Source organism: Silurus aristotelis (genome assembly GCF_946808225.1).
Source record: "Silurus aristotelis genome assembly, chromosome: 26".
Classification (NCBI taxonomy): domain Eukaryota; kingdom Metazoa; phylum Chordata; class Actinopteri; order Siluriformes; family Siluridae; genus Silurus; species Silurus aristotelis.
The window spans coordinates 15286241-15303141 of NC_139599.1; the positions used below are offsets into that span (position 1 = coordinate 15286241).

The 16901-nt window shown below is 40.5% G+C and overlaps 3 protein-coding genes and 1 long non-coding RNA gene across 5 annotated transcripts; 2 read left to right on the top strand and 2 right to left on the bottom strand.

Moving 5' to 3' along the window:
* The first annotated feature begins 204 nt into the window (after positions 1-204).
* gig2p (grass carp reovirus (GCRV)-induced gene 2p) lies at positions 205-4044 on the top strand. Its single transcript, XM_083530646.1, has 2 exons — positions 205-283; positions 1074-4044. Exon 2 carries the CDS (start codon positions 1084-1086, stop codon positions 1729-1731), a length of 648 nt encoding a protein of 215 aa, XP_083386772.1. The 5' UTR covers positions 205-283; positions 1074-1083; the 3' UTR covers positions 1732-4044.
* A 561-nt stretch (positions 4045-4605) lies between these two features.
* LOC310720225 lies at positions 4606-4933 on the bottom strand. The gene is made up of 2 exons (XR_014531686.1): positions 4809-4933; positions 4606-4758 (listed from the first exon to the last, which is right to left on the bottom strand). It is a non-coding gene; the product is annotated as an uncharacterized lncRNA (long non-coding RNA).
* A 47-nt stretch (positions 4934-4980) lies between these two features.
* ufc1 (ubiquitin-fold modifier conjugating enzyme 1) lies at positions 4981-6830 on the bottom strand. Its single transcript, XM_083530645.1, has 6 exons — positions 6462-6830; positions 6128-6195; positions 5692-5755; positions 5535-5611; positions 5333-5423; positions 4981-5251 (listed from the first exon to the last, which is right to left on the bottom strand). The coding sequence occupies exons 1-6, from the start codon at positions 6582-6584 to the stop codon at positions 5171-5173; spliced, it is 504 nt and encodes a 167-aa protein (XP_083386771.1). The 5' UTR covers positions 6585-6830; the 3' UTR covers positions 4981-5170.
* A 147-nt stretch (positions 6831-6977) lies between these two features.
* On the top strand, positions 6978-16835 carry LOC310720291 (mitochondrial import receptor subunit TOM40B). 2 transcript variants are annotated; one of them, XM_083530766.1, is made up of 10 exons: positions 6978-7195; positions 8334-8526; positions 10836-10903; positions 11064-11156; positions 11234-11335; positions 11420-11525; positions 11864-11986; positions 13117-13193; positions 14359-14461; positions 14550-16835. In XM_083530766.1, exons 2-10 carry the CDS (start codon positions 8382-8384, stop codon positions 14687-14689), a joined length of 957 nt encoding a protein of 318 aa, XP_083386892.1. In that variant the 5' UTR covers positions 6978-7195; positions 8334-8381; the 3' UTR covers positions 14690-16835. The 2 variants fall into 2 exon arrangements, with proteins under 2 accessions (XP_083386892.1, XP_083386893.1); XM_083530767.1 differs by lacking the exon at positions 6978-7195 and having other exon boundaries at positions 8471-8548.
* The last annotated feature ends 66 nt before the right edge of the window (positions 16836-16901 follow it).

The window sequence follows — 16901 nt, forward strand, 5'->3', positions numbered from 1 at the left end:
ACATAACATAACATAACATAACATAATATAATATAATATAATATAATATAATATAATATAATATAAAAGTAAAGTGTTATAGACACTTCTAGGGTTATTATTAGGAATGATCAGGTATGGAAGAGTATCGTTTTCGCTTACAGGTACAGGGAAGGAAACTTGAGCAATGAAACGAAAACGAAAGTACTGACACCCCCCCAAACACATACACACACACACACACACACACACACACACACACACACACAACCTGGAGAGGAGTCGGCAGGAGCACCAACAGCAGGTCGGTGTCCAAATTTTGAGTTTGTTTTTTTATTTTTTTTACATCTTTCCGGATTTTTTCTAGTTAGTTTAGTTTAGATTTGATTTGATTCAGTTCTAATTCATTACGTCCACTTTTGGAAGCTCTCAGGTCCTTTTATTCTCAACTACACTTTCACAAAGAAGCAGTTCTGATGATTATACCTGAATGTCAGGCTTAAAAACGTCAAATGTGCTCCTGTTTTCTCAAATATATAACATGTTTAGTATTACAGAGACTAGTTTGTCGCTGGTTGGTGTATTTTGTACGCCCCAGTGTGAAGTCAGTGTCTTTTGACTTTGTTTGGAATGTAGATATAAACTTTGTGTTCATTGTGTCTCAGAAGCAGTTGTGGTTCAGAAGTTGTTCTGGATGCAAATAACCACACCACATTTGCTGCTTTCTGACATTGTCTTAATGCGTCTTCATCGAACGTTAATTGAAGGACTGGTTAGAAAACTTGCTAAATGGTAGTCATGTCTACTAATTGTGGATTGTGGATCGTAATATCAGGTATAAGCGACATTTATAAGCGACTCCTAATCTACTGTACAAATGAGGAGGCAAGAGAGATGATTTTGACACTGGTGGTCTCTGCTGCATCGCTCTGCCAGGAAACTTGTCAATAATTGTTTAACCACAATGTTTGTACTATTTTATTCTCTTCACTACAATGATGTGTAATGTATATACACGTTGACGTACTATACAAATGATATAGACTTCTCTTACAACTCATTGCAATTTTTTCCTTTTATTTATTTTGGTACAGAAAAAAAGAAATGTCAATTAATTTCTTCGGTTGGGAAGTGGAGTACGATGAGGACCGCCAGCTCAGAGCAGAACAAGAGCCGAAATCCGGCAGGTATTACACCATGTACCACGGCACCACAATCCAATCGGCTCGCAATATCATCCAAAATGGCTTCAGGCAATCCTTGGGTGGGATGTTGGGGCCTGGGGTTTACGTGAGCCGCAACCAGAAGAAGGCCGAACGCTACCCACTGAACTCCACTTATGTAGACCGTGTGGTTCTGAAACTGAGGGTCGATTGTGGAAAAGTCAAGAAAATCGACAAGGACAATCACCCTATGCAGAAGACATGGCACAGCAATGGGTTCGACACGGCATGGGTACCACCCAAGTGCGGCATGAAGGCCGTTCCCAGTGGCATGGAGGAGGACTGCGTGTGGGACCCCAAGCGCATCGAAGTGACCGATGTCATGCTGGCGCCCAATGCAATCATTTTAAATGAACTCAAGCAATTGGTTGAACGGAAATCTCCACAAGCCGCTAGCACCAACCCGCAAGTGTGCCAGCTGTGCAAGTGTAAAATAGTTCCAGCGCATAGCGTCCAGACCTGCTGGGGCTGCGGGGAAACCGTCTGCACTTTAATGACCAAACACAAGTGCAGGTACTGGCACAGCTGATATATTCGTTTGTTCATTTATTCATCTGCATCATCCCGCTCAGGGACTTTGTGGATCAGGAGCACTGATGGATATACACCAGTCCATCAAGGACAATTCCTCCTATTATTTGTGCCACTTTTCCATGACCCCAATGGAATACATGCCATTGATTTGCCATTGTTACAAAGCGAATATTACTACCAAATAAGGGAAGCATACTCATTGGCGACATTTTGCCTAAGAAAAAGGTATGGTCAGAAGAAGAGGGTGGTAGTAGGTGGGGGGGTGTCACCTATTTGTGATTCAGCTATCTTGCCTATTAGCTTTATAATGCTCAATGATAATCAATCATTAGTGATTTTTCTCACTCGTTATCCACTGCCTTGTAGCAAAAATGTGCGATTGACGACTTTTTTGCAAATCGCTGTGTATCTGTATATTTAATCTTTTTAGTGATGCAGCTTCATTTCTTACTCAGAAATTTGCTTGTATGTAAACAACATGGTCGCATCAAACCTTTCAACCTTTACTATATATTTTGTGCCGGTGTTGAAAAGGTTTAGGCTTTCAGGTTACTTTCTGCCTACATTCTATGCTACATCAAGGCCTCATCATCACACATGCCTACTGTCAAGTTCACGAAATCTTAACATTCATAATTGATTGGGAGAAAATGGCTTCCGCTGCTGTTAAATATAATAGCTTAGATATGTACTTTGCTCTATATATTTGGGGAAACGGGAACGCTTCCCTTTACTGTTAGCACAATATTTTAACGAATTCATTTAATTAGTTCGTTTCCTGCCACTGTGTTTGAAAGCGACTTTCTAACGGTCACAAATCTGGGGTCGTTTTCATAAATGTGTCACATGACTTACAAATTATGCAGTCAGGGCTGAGTTTACATGACTTTTTTTGTTTTAGCTCCGCCCACTCGAAATCCCGATTCTTTCGGATCGCAGGACGAAGTTTTAGAGGTTTTGAACTTGAATTGGAAATGAAATCGATTTCTACACACCACGATGTAGCGCATTAAATAGTCGCGTCATGAATTGATGCTAAGAAACAGCTCAAATACTGACATTTTTTTCCTATGGTTTACACTATAATAATAACTGCATTACGTACGACAATAAAAAAACACAGTCCTCAGCTGTTGATGTTCGACTCTTATGCGACTTTAGCTCCCAATTCTTTCCATATCCTCCGTCGCAGTGCCCTACCTACCCCAAATGTTTGCATTTATTTATAACTGCAGTATACAGCGGCGCTTGAAAGTTTGTGAACCCTGTCGAATTTCCTATATTTCCTCATAAACATAATTAATTTTCTATATAGGTGCCTTACATGACAATCAAGGACTTCTTACAAATACAGCATCAAAAAAATAGCTTGCCTGTCTGAAGATGTGTTTTCAAATGAGTTGCTGTTTCAAGGTGCAGCGTAGCTAAAAGATTAGGATACCATAGTTGCCAAACGCATGCGTGGAAGAACTAGATTGGATGAGGATATTGATCCTCTTGAAGATTGAAGAGTTCGAGAAGGACATCATAAAGATCACCACTTTGCTCAATAAAACCCAAGTAAATCAAGAGAAACCAATTGAACAAATAAAACAAACTTATACTTGGTGATTAAGAAATAAACGACCCAATATTTCATATCTGTAAGATCTCTAGGTTTGGTAGGTCATCTGAAGGTGAAATTATGTAGTCCACAATAATATTTGTGTTTCATTTGTTTAATCTGTGTCTACTTTAGGACTTTTGGGGTCAACACTGTGATGTGATGATGTTCTTGGTTATATTTATGCAAAAATTGGGATAAATATTTATAGGGTTCAAAAACCTTTTGTAAATAGAGATCCTAAGTAGTCAGATTTGGATTATGGACACGTTTGTAAAATTTACGATTCTGGAAGTGGATTTGTGATTCGTCTTATCTCAGAACGATATTTCTACGTATTACTCCTCGAGAGATTAAAAAAAATTTTTAAATTAAAAACTCAGGTTCATTAGAAACTGCACGTACCTCTATTTCACATTATTCTTGAAAAAAAGTTGATATCTATGCAATATTGTTTGTTCTTATATATTGTTTACACAATATGCCTGTAAGACTTGTACTGAAAAAAGGCACAATGGAAGTATTATATTTTCCTACTCCATCTGTACATTTTACTGCCATCAAATGCCTTCGCCATGAAACAGTGATAATTGAATAATCGGATATTGACAATCTCGTAAATTAGTTTTTGAAGCTCCTATGTTTCGATTGGGTTTTTCTATTCGGGGGTGTTGTTGAAATTAAAGAAATGTTAAACCAATAAAATTGACATCTTTTCTTTTTTTAATTTGCACAAGCAAGAGCTAGTGATGTTATTGTTCTGTATTGTATCGCATTTATTAGAAGCACCGGTACTTTGCGCGGTCACGTAGATATTGGATCAGCCAATCAGCACGGTGCACAAAAACACGCCCACAATTGTATAGGATGTCTTTGGATAGCATTCGGTAGCAATGAATTTCCACTTTACTCCATTTAGGAGACCCAAACCTGTTCCAGCATGAGAATGCCACTGTGCACAAAGACGGCTCCATGAAGATATGCTTTGCATGGGTTGAAAGTGTGTGGAAGATCTCCTGTTTGAAGCTCCACCTCTATGAACATGAAGAACTTAAGCGCTGACTGCACCCTTTGGCCTCCCCACCTTACCTACATTAGTACCTGACTTTACTAACAATCTTGTGGCTGAATGAACCTACACAAATTTGCACTTTGACACTCCAGAATCTAGTGGAACATCTTCCCTAAAGAGTGGAGATTGGGAAGTCTTTGGTATGGTTGTTAGTGCCACATACTCTGGTTGGAGCACCTTAGAAAGAAATCACCTTAGAATTTTATACATTTTACAAAGAAAGGTGGCGAATGAACCCAGAGAACTCGGATGAGTGTGTGAGGAGAAATGGACAAACTGTATTAACTGCCAGGAAGGCTAGAGTAGGTCAAATAAACACTCTTTACAGTCATGGTGAACAGAAAAGTCTCAGAAAAAAAAAAAAAAAAAAAAGACACATTATACCAAGATTACAGACGTTGCAGGTTTCTCTCCTGTCATCCATGGTCAAGAAACTAAAATAATTTTTGTTTTTTACATTTAGCTACATTTTCAACTATATAGTGATGGATATGGCTGACCCACAACTTTGAGGTTGTACAAGATTACTTAGGAATAGAGGAAAATTCAGAACGAGCGACACAATGCCATTATTATGCCACTGTCTCGGTTTAATCCGGTGTCAGAAAGTCAAAACACAAAGGAAACCTTCGACATTATACATTTACAAGAAGTCCATAAACTGGTCCATAATTGGGGTGAATAGTTTCTGTGTCTGGCATTTTGCCAAACCGGGTTGTTAACTCAAGTCAGTTCATTTTCTTCATCGTTTCTAAAAGTTCAGCTGCCCTGCTGCTCCTTGTGCTGTATTATCCCCTTGGCAATGAGGTCCGGGATCTCGACAGCGAGCCAGGGTCCGAGCTGGGAAAAGCAAACGAAAGGTGATATTGTTTGACAACCTGACAACCAATCGAATCGCTCGAATGAAGCAGCGATACTTACTCCCAACGCCATTAAATGAGCCAATCCGAATTTAGGCACGTTCCTCGCCCAAAGCGGTTTGAAGTGATCCGTCAGGCAGATCTTACCGCCCCTTTAAAAAAGAGAAATTAGGTACATTTTCTGAAAAATGTAACCTTCAGGTAGGAAACAACCAAAGAAGCAGCTTAAAGACATCCAATTATATATACTGAACGATACTGACCTGTACATCTTCGCCGTCTTGCCGTCTAGCTCCGGGATCGCCACCTCGGGCACTGTGGCGGGATACGTGACTGGAATCTTAAAACGGATGCTAATGTCAGAAACCATCAAAGACCAAACAAAGACGAGGATCTATACGTGCTGAATAATGTACTCACGTCAAACTCCATGTCGAATTCGTATTTCAGAAGCTCGTGGATGTACCAGCATTTTCCAAACCACCTGTAAAGGAGAGCTGCTTTTATCTGCACACAAATCGGACCGCTGTCCCAAATCCGAACAATAGTCCCATATGACTCCTAACACCACTGCTGTAGACCATTTACATTTACGGTATTTGGCAGACACCCTTATCCAAAGCAACTTAGTTATTTCAGTTACACATCTGATTAATTGTGGGTAAAGGGCCTTCCTAAAGGGCCCAGCAATGGGAGTATGGAGGTGGTGGGATTTGAACCTATGACCTTCCGATCAAAAGTCCAACAAATCTCACTCTTTGAGACGAATCGTTCAAAATGAACAAATCGTTAATGAACGAGTCCTTAATGATTATGATGTCACCAGATTTATGACGTCACCAGATTTATGCCTTACCTCGTACCCTCTTTGTTGGATTCGAGGCGAAACCAGTCGTTATCTGCTTGCTTGTTGTTTTCCACATACTACAAGAAAAGTAAAACACACAAGAATTCAGGATCCAGTCTTAAGTTACCCGTTATTAAGAGCTAAACGTCTGTTTACAGGGCTGCCAACCAAATCCATCGCTGATCACTACATATGAGCACTACACTGAACTCTTTCTACACACTTCGTAGGGAACTTTAAATGCTATGAAGAGCAGATTAGGACGCAACCCGTGCGGGAACGACACGTATGGGTGACAAGCAGGATCCTTTTGCCCCCTTATTTAAATAAAGACATGTCTTACTTTAATTAGAGACATATACTCCTCTCGCAGTCTTTGCACCCACAGCTCCTTGTCTCTCGGCCCAGAATTGGTTTTTAAAATCGGTATTTGGGAAACTATTTTCCTAGTGGCTTCATCCGCCATGTTGATAACGAGAGAAAAGGAAACCGGAAGTGCTCTATTACGCCTTGCCTAGCTAGCTCCTAATCTTTCGGGAATGACTGCATCATAAAACATAAAACCAAATAGTAAACATTGAAACAATCCACCGTGACACACAACCGCCATAAAATATATACGATTCAAAATATATGTTTTTAAGTATTTACTCATTTATTTGCATACGTAAAACCGGAATCATGTTTTCGCCTTGATTGCCCAGCCGGGAATATTTTTTTCGTGACACCCGACGTCAATCGACGGGACCTTTCATCTGGGTTTAATCCTAAACCACCCGGTCGTTAGATTCTAGTGCACTACGTTAAGTACAAACGAAGGTTTATCCCCCCTACCTAGTGCACTGTTTATATAAAATGTGGCCTATTTGGGAGGCAGCCTGGTTCTTCGTTATATTTCAGAGCTCTGCATCCTGCATCTTTCAGCATCCTTTCAAACTGAAGTCATATAGATATTTATTTACATAAAAACAAGCTACATAGTTTTAATCGAATATAATAAAAGTAATAAATGTAATATATTGTTAGAATGTGATTCTGTTCAGAGGTGGTGGTCAGGAGGTTTCATGCCAAAATACAGTAAGTAGAGCAAATCAATGCAAATGTAATGTAATGTTATGCAAGATAGATAGATAGATAGATAGATAGATAGATAGATAGATAGATAGATAGATAGATAGATAGATAGATAGATAGATAGATAGATAGATAGATAGATAGATAGATAGATTGCATCTAGAACATGCTCTTATGCTAAATGCATGGCTTCTTAGTTATTGCATGGCCACCATAATTAAATTATTCCCAATAGTCCATTCTCTTTATTTTATAGTTTTTCTCTCAGTTGCTCTGCTTCCTGGAGTTTCTTTCCAGTCAGATTTCAGCAGCCACATCACGTATTGACAGGGTAAAAATTTGGCTTTTGGCCTCGTACTTTACACCCCTGGGTCCTGCAGTGCAATACATATTGCTTGTTGCTTTAACCAATCAGATTTCGAGTTGTTTACCATCTAGCAGGCATCCGAAAACTTCGACATTTTCACGTCCTTTAAATGGTTGTTCAGAGAGAGCGCTAGAGATCGCAAACAGCATCTGTAGCAAACTGCACAAGCTCAAATATATTTGTATGGAATTGTATGGCTTTAACAAGAGATGACGTATGAAAGCAGAGCAGCTGTGGCTGCAGTGAAAGGAGACTTGTTGAACTGAATTCATTGGGTTTCTTGCTTTAGTAGCATGAGTTATTTCGCTGTATGACATTCCTGTCTGTGGTAAAGTGCTCTGTTATACTGCATTACTCCCTTATGTTCATGGTTTCTATAGCCATGATGTCATATTGATGGTATTATGGGATGGATTGATTCAGGTAGGACACCCCTGAAGGCCAGATATATGGAAGATTATCTAGGATATTCAAAGTATTGTACAAATCCAAATTATAATTATACAAAAATCATACCCAATGGACAGGTTGGAGCCGAACTTGGTTGGAGCCGAGAAAGAGTCTCAAATGATCTCTGAAGCTGTCTACTGTGTTGAAGGTGCTCAAAAGCAGGTATATGGGTGCCAAGGATTCGTTGAATTTGTCCATTTGCATTTGGTGTTCAGGCTCAGACGCTTTCGATGTTGCTAGTTAAACTCAGGGGACGAATAATAACGTAATGTGTAATGGATCTCTTATAAACACTCTTTGCATTCTGCAAATCCTTCTTGTTAGTTTTTACAGATAACTCGGCCAGATCAAGCTGGACGTGAACGTCTCCTCATGGGCAGTGTATTGGCCTTGTCCTCTCGCCCTGGGCGTCAGAATTCCCCTTTCCCCCAGGACAGACCCCTGTCACGTTGGGACAAGAGGGACGGACGACTTCCAAACCCGGGCAGCTTTGACGGCCTTCATCGCAGCTGCAAAGGTTCAAACAGCTTTGTGAGACTGTTAGTGCATGTTATCCATATATCCGTGTTATACGTATATCATCGTCCATGTAATACCACAGCTGTTGAAAAAATTCTGTTCTGATTGGACAATTAATTACCTGCTTACTGAACATGCAGCATTACAGAAATAAGAAAAAGGAAAGACAACCCGTTTACATGAAAGTCACTTATGGGAGACTAAAGGCAGGTTTTTGGTTTAAACTAGTTCGAACGATTCGTTCATTTTAAACGAGTCTTTAATGGGACTCGAAAGAACCAGTCGTCTTAAAGCATCCCAATATCTGGGACATTCTCAATGCTTAACGTGAAAAACATTTAATGCAACTTAATGTGGTAATAATGTGCCAGCATTTTTAAAAGGCATGGTATAATTTATTATTGTCAAGAAGCTTATCTGTGAGAGTGAAAGGGAAAGTTTAAAGGACTGTGGTGAGACCTGCGATATTGTATGGTTTAAAGACAGTCAAGTCAAGTCAAGTCAAGTTTATTTGTATAGCGCTTTTCACAACAGACATTGTCTCAAAGCAGCTTTACAGAAAACAACAGTGAAGGTGAATGGTGTGCGTTTGTCCCTGATGAGCAGCCGTGGCGACAGTGGCAAGGAAAAACTCCCTTAGATGATATGAGGAAGAAACCTTGAGAGGAACCAGACTCAAAGGGGAACCCATCCTCATATGGGTGACATCAAAAGTTTGGTCATAAATCTTTCAACAATACAGAACAATTTGTGATCATCATAGATCCAGCATCAGCTTCTCCATGCCAGGGCCTTTAAACACTCGGCATCTACTTCTCCATGATCATCCATAGGTCCATAATCTTCACGAGGTGGGACGTGACTGGAGCTGGCCAAACCTCAGGAAGCCTCGGGATGGGGAGAGAAAGAGAAGCAGTGGAGAGGAATTAGCGTAGCTGCTGTTCATGATATTAACAGCACAAGTTGATAATGTGCATGTGATCAGATGTTCTGGAGCACAAGGTTGTGATGTGATGTGTGTGATGTGTGTTATGTGTAGGCTTTGCTAAAAAGATATGTTTTTAATCTGCACTTAAACTGGGAGAGTGTATCTGAACCCCGAACACTGTCAGGAAGACTATTCCAGAGTTTAGGAGCTAAATGTGAAAATGCTCTACCGCCTTTAGTGGACTTTGCTATTCTAGGAACTACTAGAAGCCCAGAGTTTTGAGATCTCAGGGAGCGTGACGGATTGTAGCGTGTTAAGAGACTGGATATATACATGGGAGCCAAACCATTTAGTGCTTTATAAGTGAGTAGCAGTAGTTTGTAGTCTATTCGAAACTTAATAGGAAGCCAATGTAGGGACGATAAGATTGGGGTTATATGATCGTATTTTCTTGACCTAGTAAGAACTCTTGCTGCGGCATTCTGAACTAACTGAAGCTTGTTTATTAATGATGCAGGACATCCACCTAGTAATGCATTACAGTAGTCTATTCTAGAGGTCATAAACGCATGGACGAGCTTCTCTGCATCAGATATAGATAACATATTTCTTAGCTTAGAAGTGGCATTGAGTAAAAGACAGGAGGTGGAGCTGGAGGTAGCAGAGCTGAAGATGTTGAGGTTTTGTTGGGAGTGACGACGATGGACAGGTTTAGAAATGAGTTTATTAGAGGGACAGTACATGTAGGATGTTTTGAAGACAAGGGAAGGGAGGTGAGATTGACATGTTTTGGACATGTGCAGGGGAGGGACATAAAGTATATCAGTAGGAGAATGCTGAGGATGGAGCCACCAGGAAGGAGGAAAATAGGAAGACCAAGAAGAAGGTTTATGGATGTGGTGAAGGAAGACATGCAGGTAGTTGGTGTGAAAGAGGCAGATGTAGAGGACAGAGGGGTATGGAGATGGATGATCCACTGTGGCGCCCCCTAATGGGAGAAACCAAATGAAGACGTATTCATTCATGCTTTATTATTATTGTGTTTATTAAATCTCGCTGTCTTATCGCATTAAGCCACGTTAAGCTTTTCAGAATGTCCCCAAAATCTCCGTAGGCTATATACAAGAAACAAGATACAAGAAACAAGACAAGAAGTAGGTTATCTCTCGACTCTTCTAGTCCGAGTCGTTCGTTCTTTTGTTGCATAACTCCCATATACGCTATGAAGGTGATTAAAGGAACAAAATGAACTAAAAGTCGCCAAAGAACCAAGTTCGCTAAAATAAACACTTCATGCACTCTAAAACGCTCTGAAACACTTCAGTGGCTGATATTCGGCTTCATCACCGCAAATACACTGTTTTATTGTGTTTGTTTAGATGTGTTTCCACAGCAGGTCGAAGGAGTGAAAATGGCAGTAAAGAAAACCCTAAGCAGCATTTTCAAGGTTCGTTCTCACAAGCTGTTTATTTGAATCCACACGATGATCGTCATCGCACGAGTTACGTAAAATACGTTCTTATAAATACGGATTCGTAATTTTTAAATGTGGACTTTGCAAGATTTTTGACTTGACCTTTATTAAAAAAAAAATAATACAAATATAGGTCAGCCATACGTTCCATATCAGTGCTGTGGCTCCGTCGACGTACCGCTTCCACGTGCAGCACCTTCAATCAGATGCCGACAGCAAACAAACCGTAAGCTTTCTCAAGTAACTTTCTTTTTTTCTACTTCATTTGAGAAAATATTAATAAAGTGTCATCTCTGCTCACAGGGCTCGCCCATGCTCATCGGAGAAATGGACTCCTCCGGCAGCCTGAACGCGCACTCTTTATTCCACCTCAGCGAACGCATACGAGCCAAAGCCGTATTTCAGGTTGGCGTGATCCAATTCGTTATGAAATGCGACGTTTGATCTGTAGACTCCTCTTCGGTTTAACCCGCTTGCTGTGTTTTCCAGACCGTGCAGTCGCAGTTTGTCACGTGGCAGTTCGAGGCTGAGTACAGAGGCAGCGACTTCACAGCTGCTGTCACCATTGCCAACCCAGACATCTTCAGAGAATCTGGTGCATTTTTATTTTCTTTCGAAGGAAAGACCAGTCTGGCCATGCAAATGGTCCGTAAATGGATAACAAAAACAAGTTCCTGAATGGAAAAAGGAACCGATGTTGAATAGGGGGCGTATAAGAGGAACAAAACGTGTTCTTCATCCCTTGTTGATTGCATTGTTTCGTTTTATTCCTTTAATAATACTGAAACCTCTACATAACTGACACCCTTTACAGTACATCTGATAGTACGTTGCGTTGTTATGGTAACAGTGTCTAGTGTCAAGCAAACTGAAATATAAATACTTTATCATTATTATGTTGTTGGTTTTCTTTTTCAAAAATTTCTTGGACAGTTATCACGGTGGCACACTTCCTCCAGAGTGTCTCTCCACAGCTGGTTCTGGGCGGAGAGTTGGTTTACCACCGAGGACGAGCCGAAGAAGGCGGCATCCTCACCCTCGCTGGACAATACTCCGGTATATTGCGATTCTTTTAGTGATCTTATCAGGTCCCCTGGTGGTCTAGTGGTTAGGATGCGGGCGCTCTCACCGCTGCAGCTCGGGTTCGATCCCCGGTCAGAGAACCAACCCCAGCCATTAGGGTTGCACAAGCCTTAGTGCCGGTCCCAAGCCCGGATAAATGGGGAGGGTTGCGTTAGGAAGGGCATCCGGGATAAAAACATGTGCCAAATCAAACATGCGGATGATCCGCTGTGGCGACCTCTGATGGGAGAAGCCAAAAGAAAGTTTTTTAGTGATCTGATCAAAAGTTCAAGTCAAAAAATCCAGGTCATAAATTGTATTAATCATTGTTTTGCAAGGAAATAAAGCTACTTTTCTTTGGACTTTGGACAGCTTCTGTCTGTCACCCTAGCATTGGACATCTTTTGTGCATAAGGTTGACGTACAGTGCATCACATCGCAGCGCTTCACATTTTCCACATATGTTACAGCCGTATTCCAAAACGAATTAAAATTCATTATTTTCCTCAAAGTTCTACAAACAATACCACATAATGACAACGTGACACTTAAAATTGAGCTCAGGTGCATCCTGTTTCCCCTGATCATCCTTGAGATGTTTTTACAACTTGATTGGAGTCCACCTGTGGTAAATTTAGTTGATTGGACATAATTTGGTCTATAGATTAACAGTGCATGTCAGAACACTGATCATCACAGATCACAGATCATCTGTAGACCGCAGAGACAGGATTGTATCGAGGCACAGATCTGGGGAAGAGAACAGAAAAATGTATCCAGCATTGAAGGTGACGGCCAGCCTGGAGTTTGGCAAACGGTACCTGAAGGACTCTCAGACCATGCTAAACAAAGATTAAACATTTTGGCCTGTATACCAAGTGTCATGTCTGGAGGAAAACAGGCACCAATACCATTCATACTGTAGGGATGTTTTTCAGTGGCAGCAAATGGGAGACTAGTGAGGAATGAGGAAAAGATGAATGCAGTAATGTACATAGAAATCTTAGAAACAAAATGTGAAAAAAGTGTAAATACATTCTAGATGCTCTGTATCTCTGTTAGAGTAAAATGTCTCCAAGGAAATAATGCGGCATTGGTTGGTTTTCTTCCTTTTTCTATTCCAGGTCCTAACTGGGTCGCCACATTAAATGCCGGGAAAGGAGGTGCCCATGCCAGCTATTACCAGAGAGCCAACAAGCAGGTACATTGGTCTCTAATGTAAACAGCCTTCTGGGATTTCCATTGAGGATATCTCGGCGGGTCAGAAGGTTCAGTATGGAGGAGTATTCTGGTCTTCTTTTATGGGCAAATGGGCAAAGAGATGAAGTCAAGTTATGATGGTGTCCGAAATATACTTTATATATTTAGGGAGGGGTGATAGAGGACAGGGTGGTATGGAGACGGATGATCCGCTGTGGCGACCCCTAATGGGAGCAGCCGAAAGAAGAAGAAGAAGATAGCTCGGTGGTTAAAGCATTGGACTTTGCACTAAAAGGTTGTGAGTTCAAATCCCAGAACCACTAAGCTGCTACTGCTTCAAGAGAGACTCAAACCTGTTTTAGCATGACAGTACCCCTGTGCACATAGCAAACTCTATGAAGACATGGATTGCAAAGGACATTGACTGGAAGAACTTGAGTGTCCTGAACTTACAGTCACTGATCACCTTTGGGATGAACACCAACTGAATCCCAGACCTCATTAACCTAACATCAGAACCTGTAGCTAAATGATCACTAATCCTCAAAAAAACTAAGGTCCAAAGTGTACCATAAAACCTTCTCAGAAGACTGGAACTTATTATAAGAGCAATCTGGAGTGGGATGTATAACCCAGACGGTCAGATGTCCAAAAAGCTTTGTCCATATAGCGTGTTCCAAGGCATGTCTTAAATAAATGTAAGTGCGAAGGAGCATTTCGTCCATAGAATACAGTCCTAGCATTACAGTACAGGTGTAGTCCCACATTCAGGTTTGCAACAGGTTATAATAAAGTTGGGACAGGGCCATGTTTACCAGTGTGTAGCATCACATCTTCTGTCCAAATACATCTGGGAACAAGGAGATCAGTTGCTGAAGTTTTGGGGGGAGGAATGTTGTCCCATATGTGTCTGATAGAGGATTCTAGCTGCTGAACAGTTTTGGGTGTCCTTTGTTGTGTTCGTTTCATCATGCACCTGATGTTTTCAAATGATGAAAGATCTAGACTGCAGGGAGGCCAGTTCAGCACCTGGACTCGTCTACTACAAAGTCATGCTATTATAATAGATGCAGTATGCATTCTGCATTGTCTTGCTCAAGTATGCAAGGCCTTCCCTGGAAAAAAAAAACTTTTTTGTTGCTCTAAAACCTGTGTATACCGTGCAGATTCAGGTTGGGGTGGAGTTTGAGGCCAGCATGAGAACCCAGGAGACCAAGTTTTGTTTTGGCTACCAAATGGATCTACCAGAAACCAACATGGTATTCAGAGGTAAGAATCACATTTTTTTTGCCTTTTACTAATATTTGACTGTACAGAATATTCTGGTAAAGATGTTTAAGGAGAATAATTTTTTTAGGGATGCTGGACAGCCGGTGTATCGTCGGAGGTGTCCTGGAGAAGCGCTTGTGCCCTCTTCCAGCTACATTGATCATGGGGGCCTTTGTGAACCATCGAGCAGACAAGCTGCAGCTTGGCCTCGGAGTGAACGTCGGCTAGATCTCAGGTCTGAGCGGAAAGTTGCGGAAATTATCCTCAGGGCTGTCCAAAGAAGGACTGGTTCCTCACGTGGCTAAAACTAACCTGGACATTACGTTGCAACCGACAAAAAAGGTTCATATCGATAATAACAAGCAGCTCTGTCCGAAATGAGAAGCGCACCACATTGGTGCTGTCCTTTCTCAAATTCACGACACATCTGTCACTAACACCTCATAAAGACCTCGTTTTAAACATCTAATGACCGGATAAGACACCGAATCATCATCTTTTTTAAAACATGAAGAAGACATATGCAGTTTAAAACATGCAGGATTACCTTTCGAATCATTGTGTACGCAACTGGGTATGTGCCAATGTTCATAGTGCAGCAGGTTGTAAATCACAATGATCCATTGGACGTCCAGACAGAGCCACATGCAGACACCATGCAGCACAGGCTAGTGACAATATTTTGAAATGTTCATATTCATATATCATGATACATCGTACAACCAATTATCGGCACATTCCCAGATTATTTAGTTTTGTCTTGAAATTATGCATCATTTGAATTCTACTAAAAACTCCATGTAATCAAGCGATGATAAGAATAAAATATCTTTAATCTATTAAGAGTACTGCATTGTAAAAGACTGCCGGTAGTTATACATTTATTATATAGAGTTGATTCCAGAAGTATTGGCACCGTTTGAGAGAATCCTGACCCCACCCTTTTTGTGTGTGTGTTTGTGTGTGTGTATGTGTGTGTGTGTGTGTGTGTGTGTGTGTCTGACCTTTCAAAATTAGTTTTTTCTCTATGCAGATTGTATACACACTTATGTAAACTCGTCAACTGCATGCTGCCCAGCTCTTTCTGACTTCCTATTTTTTTCTCTAGTCTTATCAAGGCCGAAAATAAACCCCCTAAAAAACACAGAGCATTGTCTCTAGTAAATTTCCATGCCATTTACATAAAAAAGTAACGCTTCAAAGGAATTTCAAAAATAAATCAACCCACAAAATGTCCTGTGGTAATAATTATGCATCATGATAAGCCCAGGCCTTGAGCACAATCTAATTTCGAGTTCAAGTCCTTTGCGATTGTTGCTTCTCAGACTGTGCGAACATGATCCCCATGTCACACTTGAGCATTTTAGTTGTCATAACGTCAACAGTCAAAAACTGGTGCGCACAAGAAAAGTTTTACATCATCAATCCGTGACACTTTCAGACACGCGTTCTCTTGCTAACAATATCTAGCAGCAAACGAAAACAATCTGTCGCATTAATTTTGTTCATGACAAGCTTTAATAATAAAAACCTCATACAAACACTGCTTTTCCCTTCATAACTCCATTCATTTCGTTTATTGCTGTACCGCCTGACTCGTTTCCACATTTCCCCTAAACTAATTTAAAGTTTTCACGCTAATTGCGCGATCGGTTCAGAGCTCCGATTCGTTCTTAGTTTGATGCTTGTCGTAGGAGACTTCACACTGCAGAAAACAGCCTGAAATCTTCGGAAACTGCCAGAATTTCATCGGAGGAACATAATGATTGCGACGTCCATCGGTGAACATGTCAAACCAGCCATCAAAGACTTCAGATTTTAGCGTAGGATTATAGGAATCTTTTAGGATTTTCGAAATCTGTCTCAGAAAATAAAAATCGCATAATGTTCACCTGGATTATAGACTAGTACCAGGATCAGCCCTAAGTCTAGTTACCTCTGACAAGAGGTTCAACTTTGAAGAAAATCACAAGACGAAGTCATAGCAGCCAGAAAACTTTTCCTCTCAATCTCTGATTTGAACTGAGCAGGGACAGGGTTTATTGCGTAAGAAATGTTGCAGAAAATATGCAGGACCTGTTTGAACCCAAACTATAGTTCATAGAATGGTGTTGATTTGTAATGAGGGCACCAATATTTTTGGAATCAACTTGTAATTTGATTACTTTTACCACTAAGAACTGCTCATTACGTTACACCGTAGTAACCATCCGTCCCTGTAAAGCTTAGAAATGTAAGAATATATTTATGGATTATATTTATTTATTGATTTGGAACAGTTGTTCAAAACCATCCTGTCCTTTGTATTCTGTATTATAAATAATCTGAAATTTCGATTTCTAAATGAACTAAAAATAAAGTATTTCTTATTAAAGACGTAGCAGGCGTGAACATTTTCATTCACATGGTTCTCTTTTTTTCGTCTTTTCTGTTTTCTCTG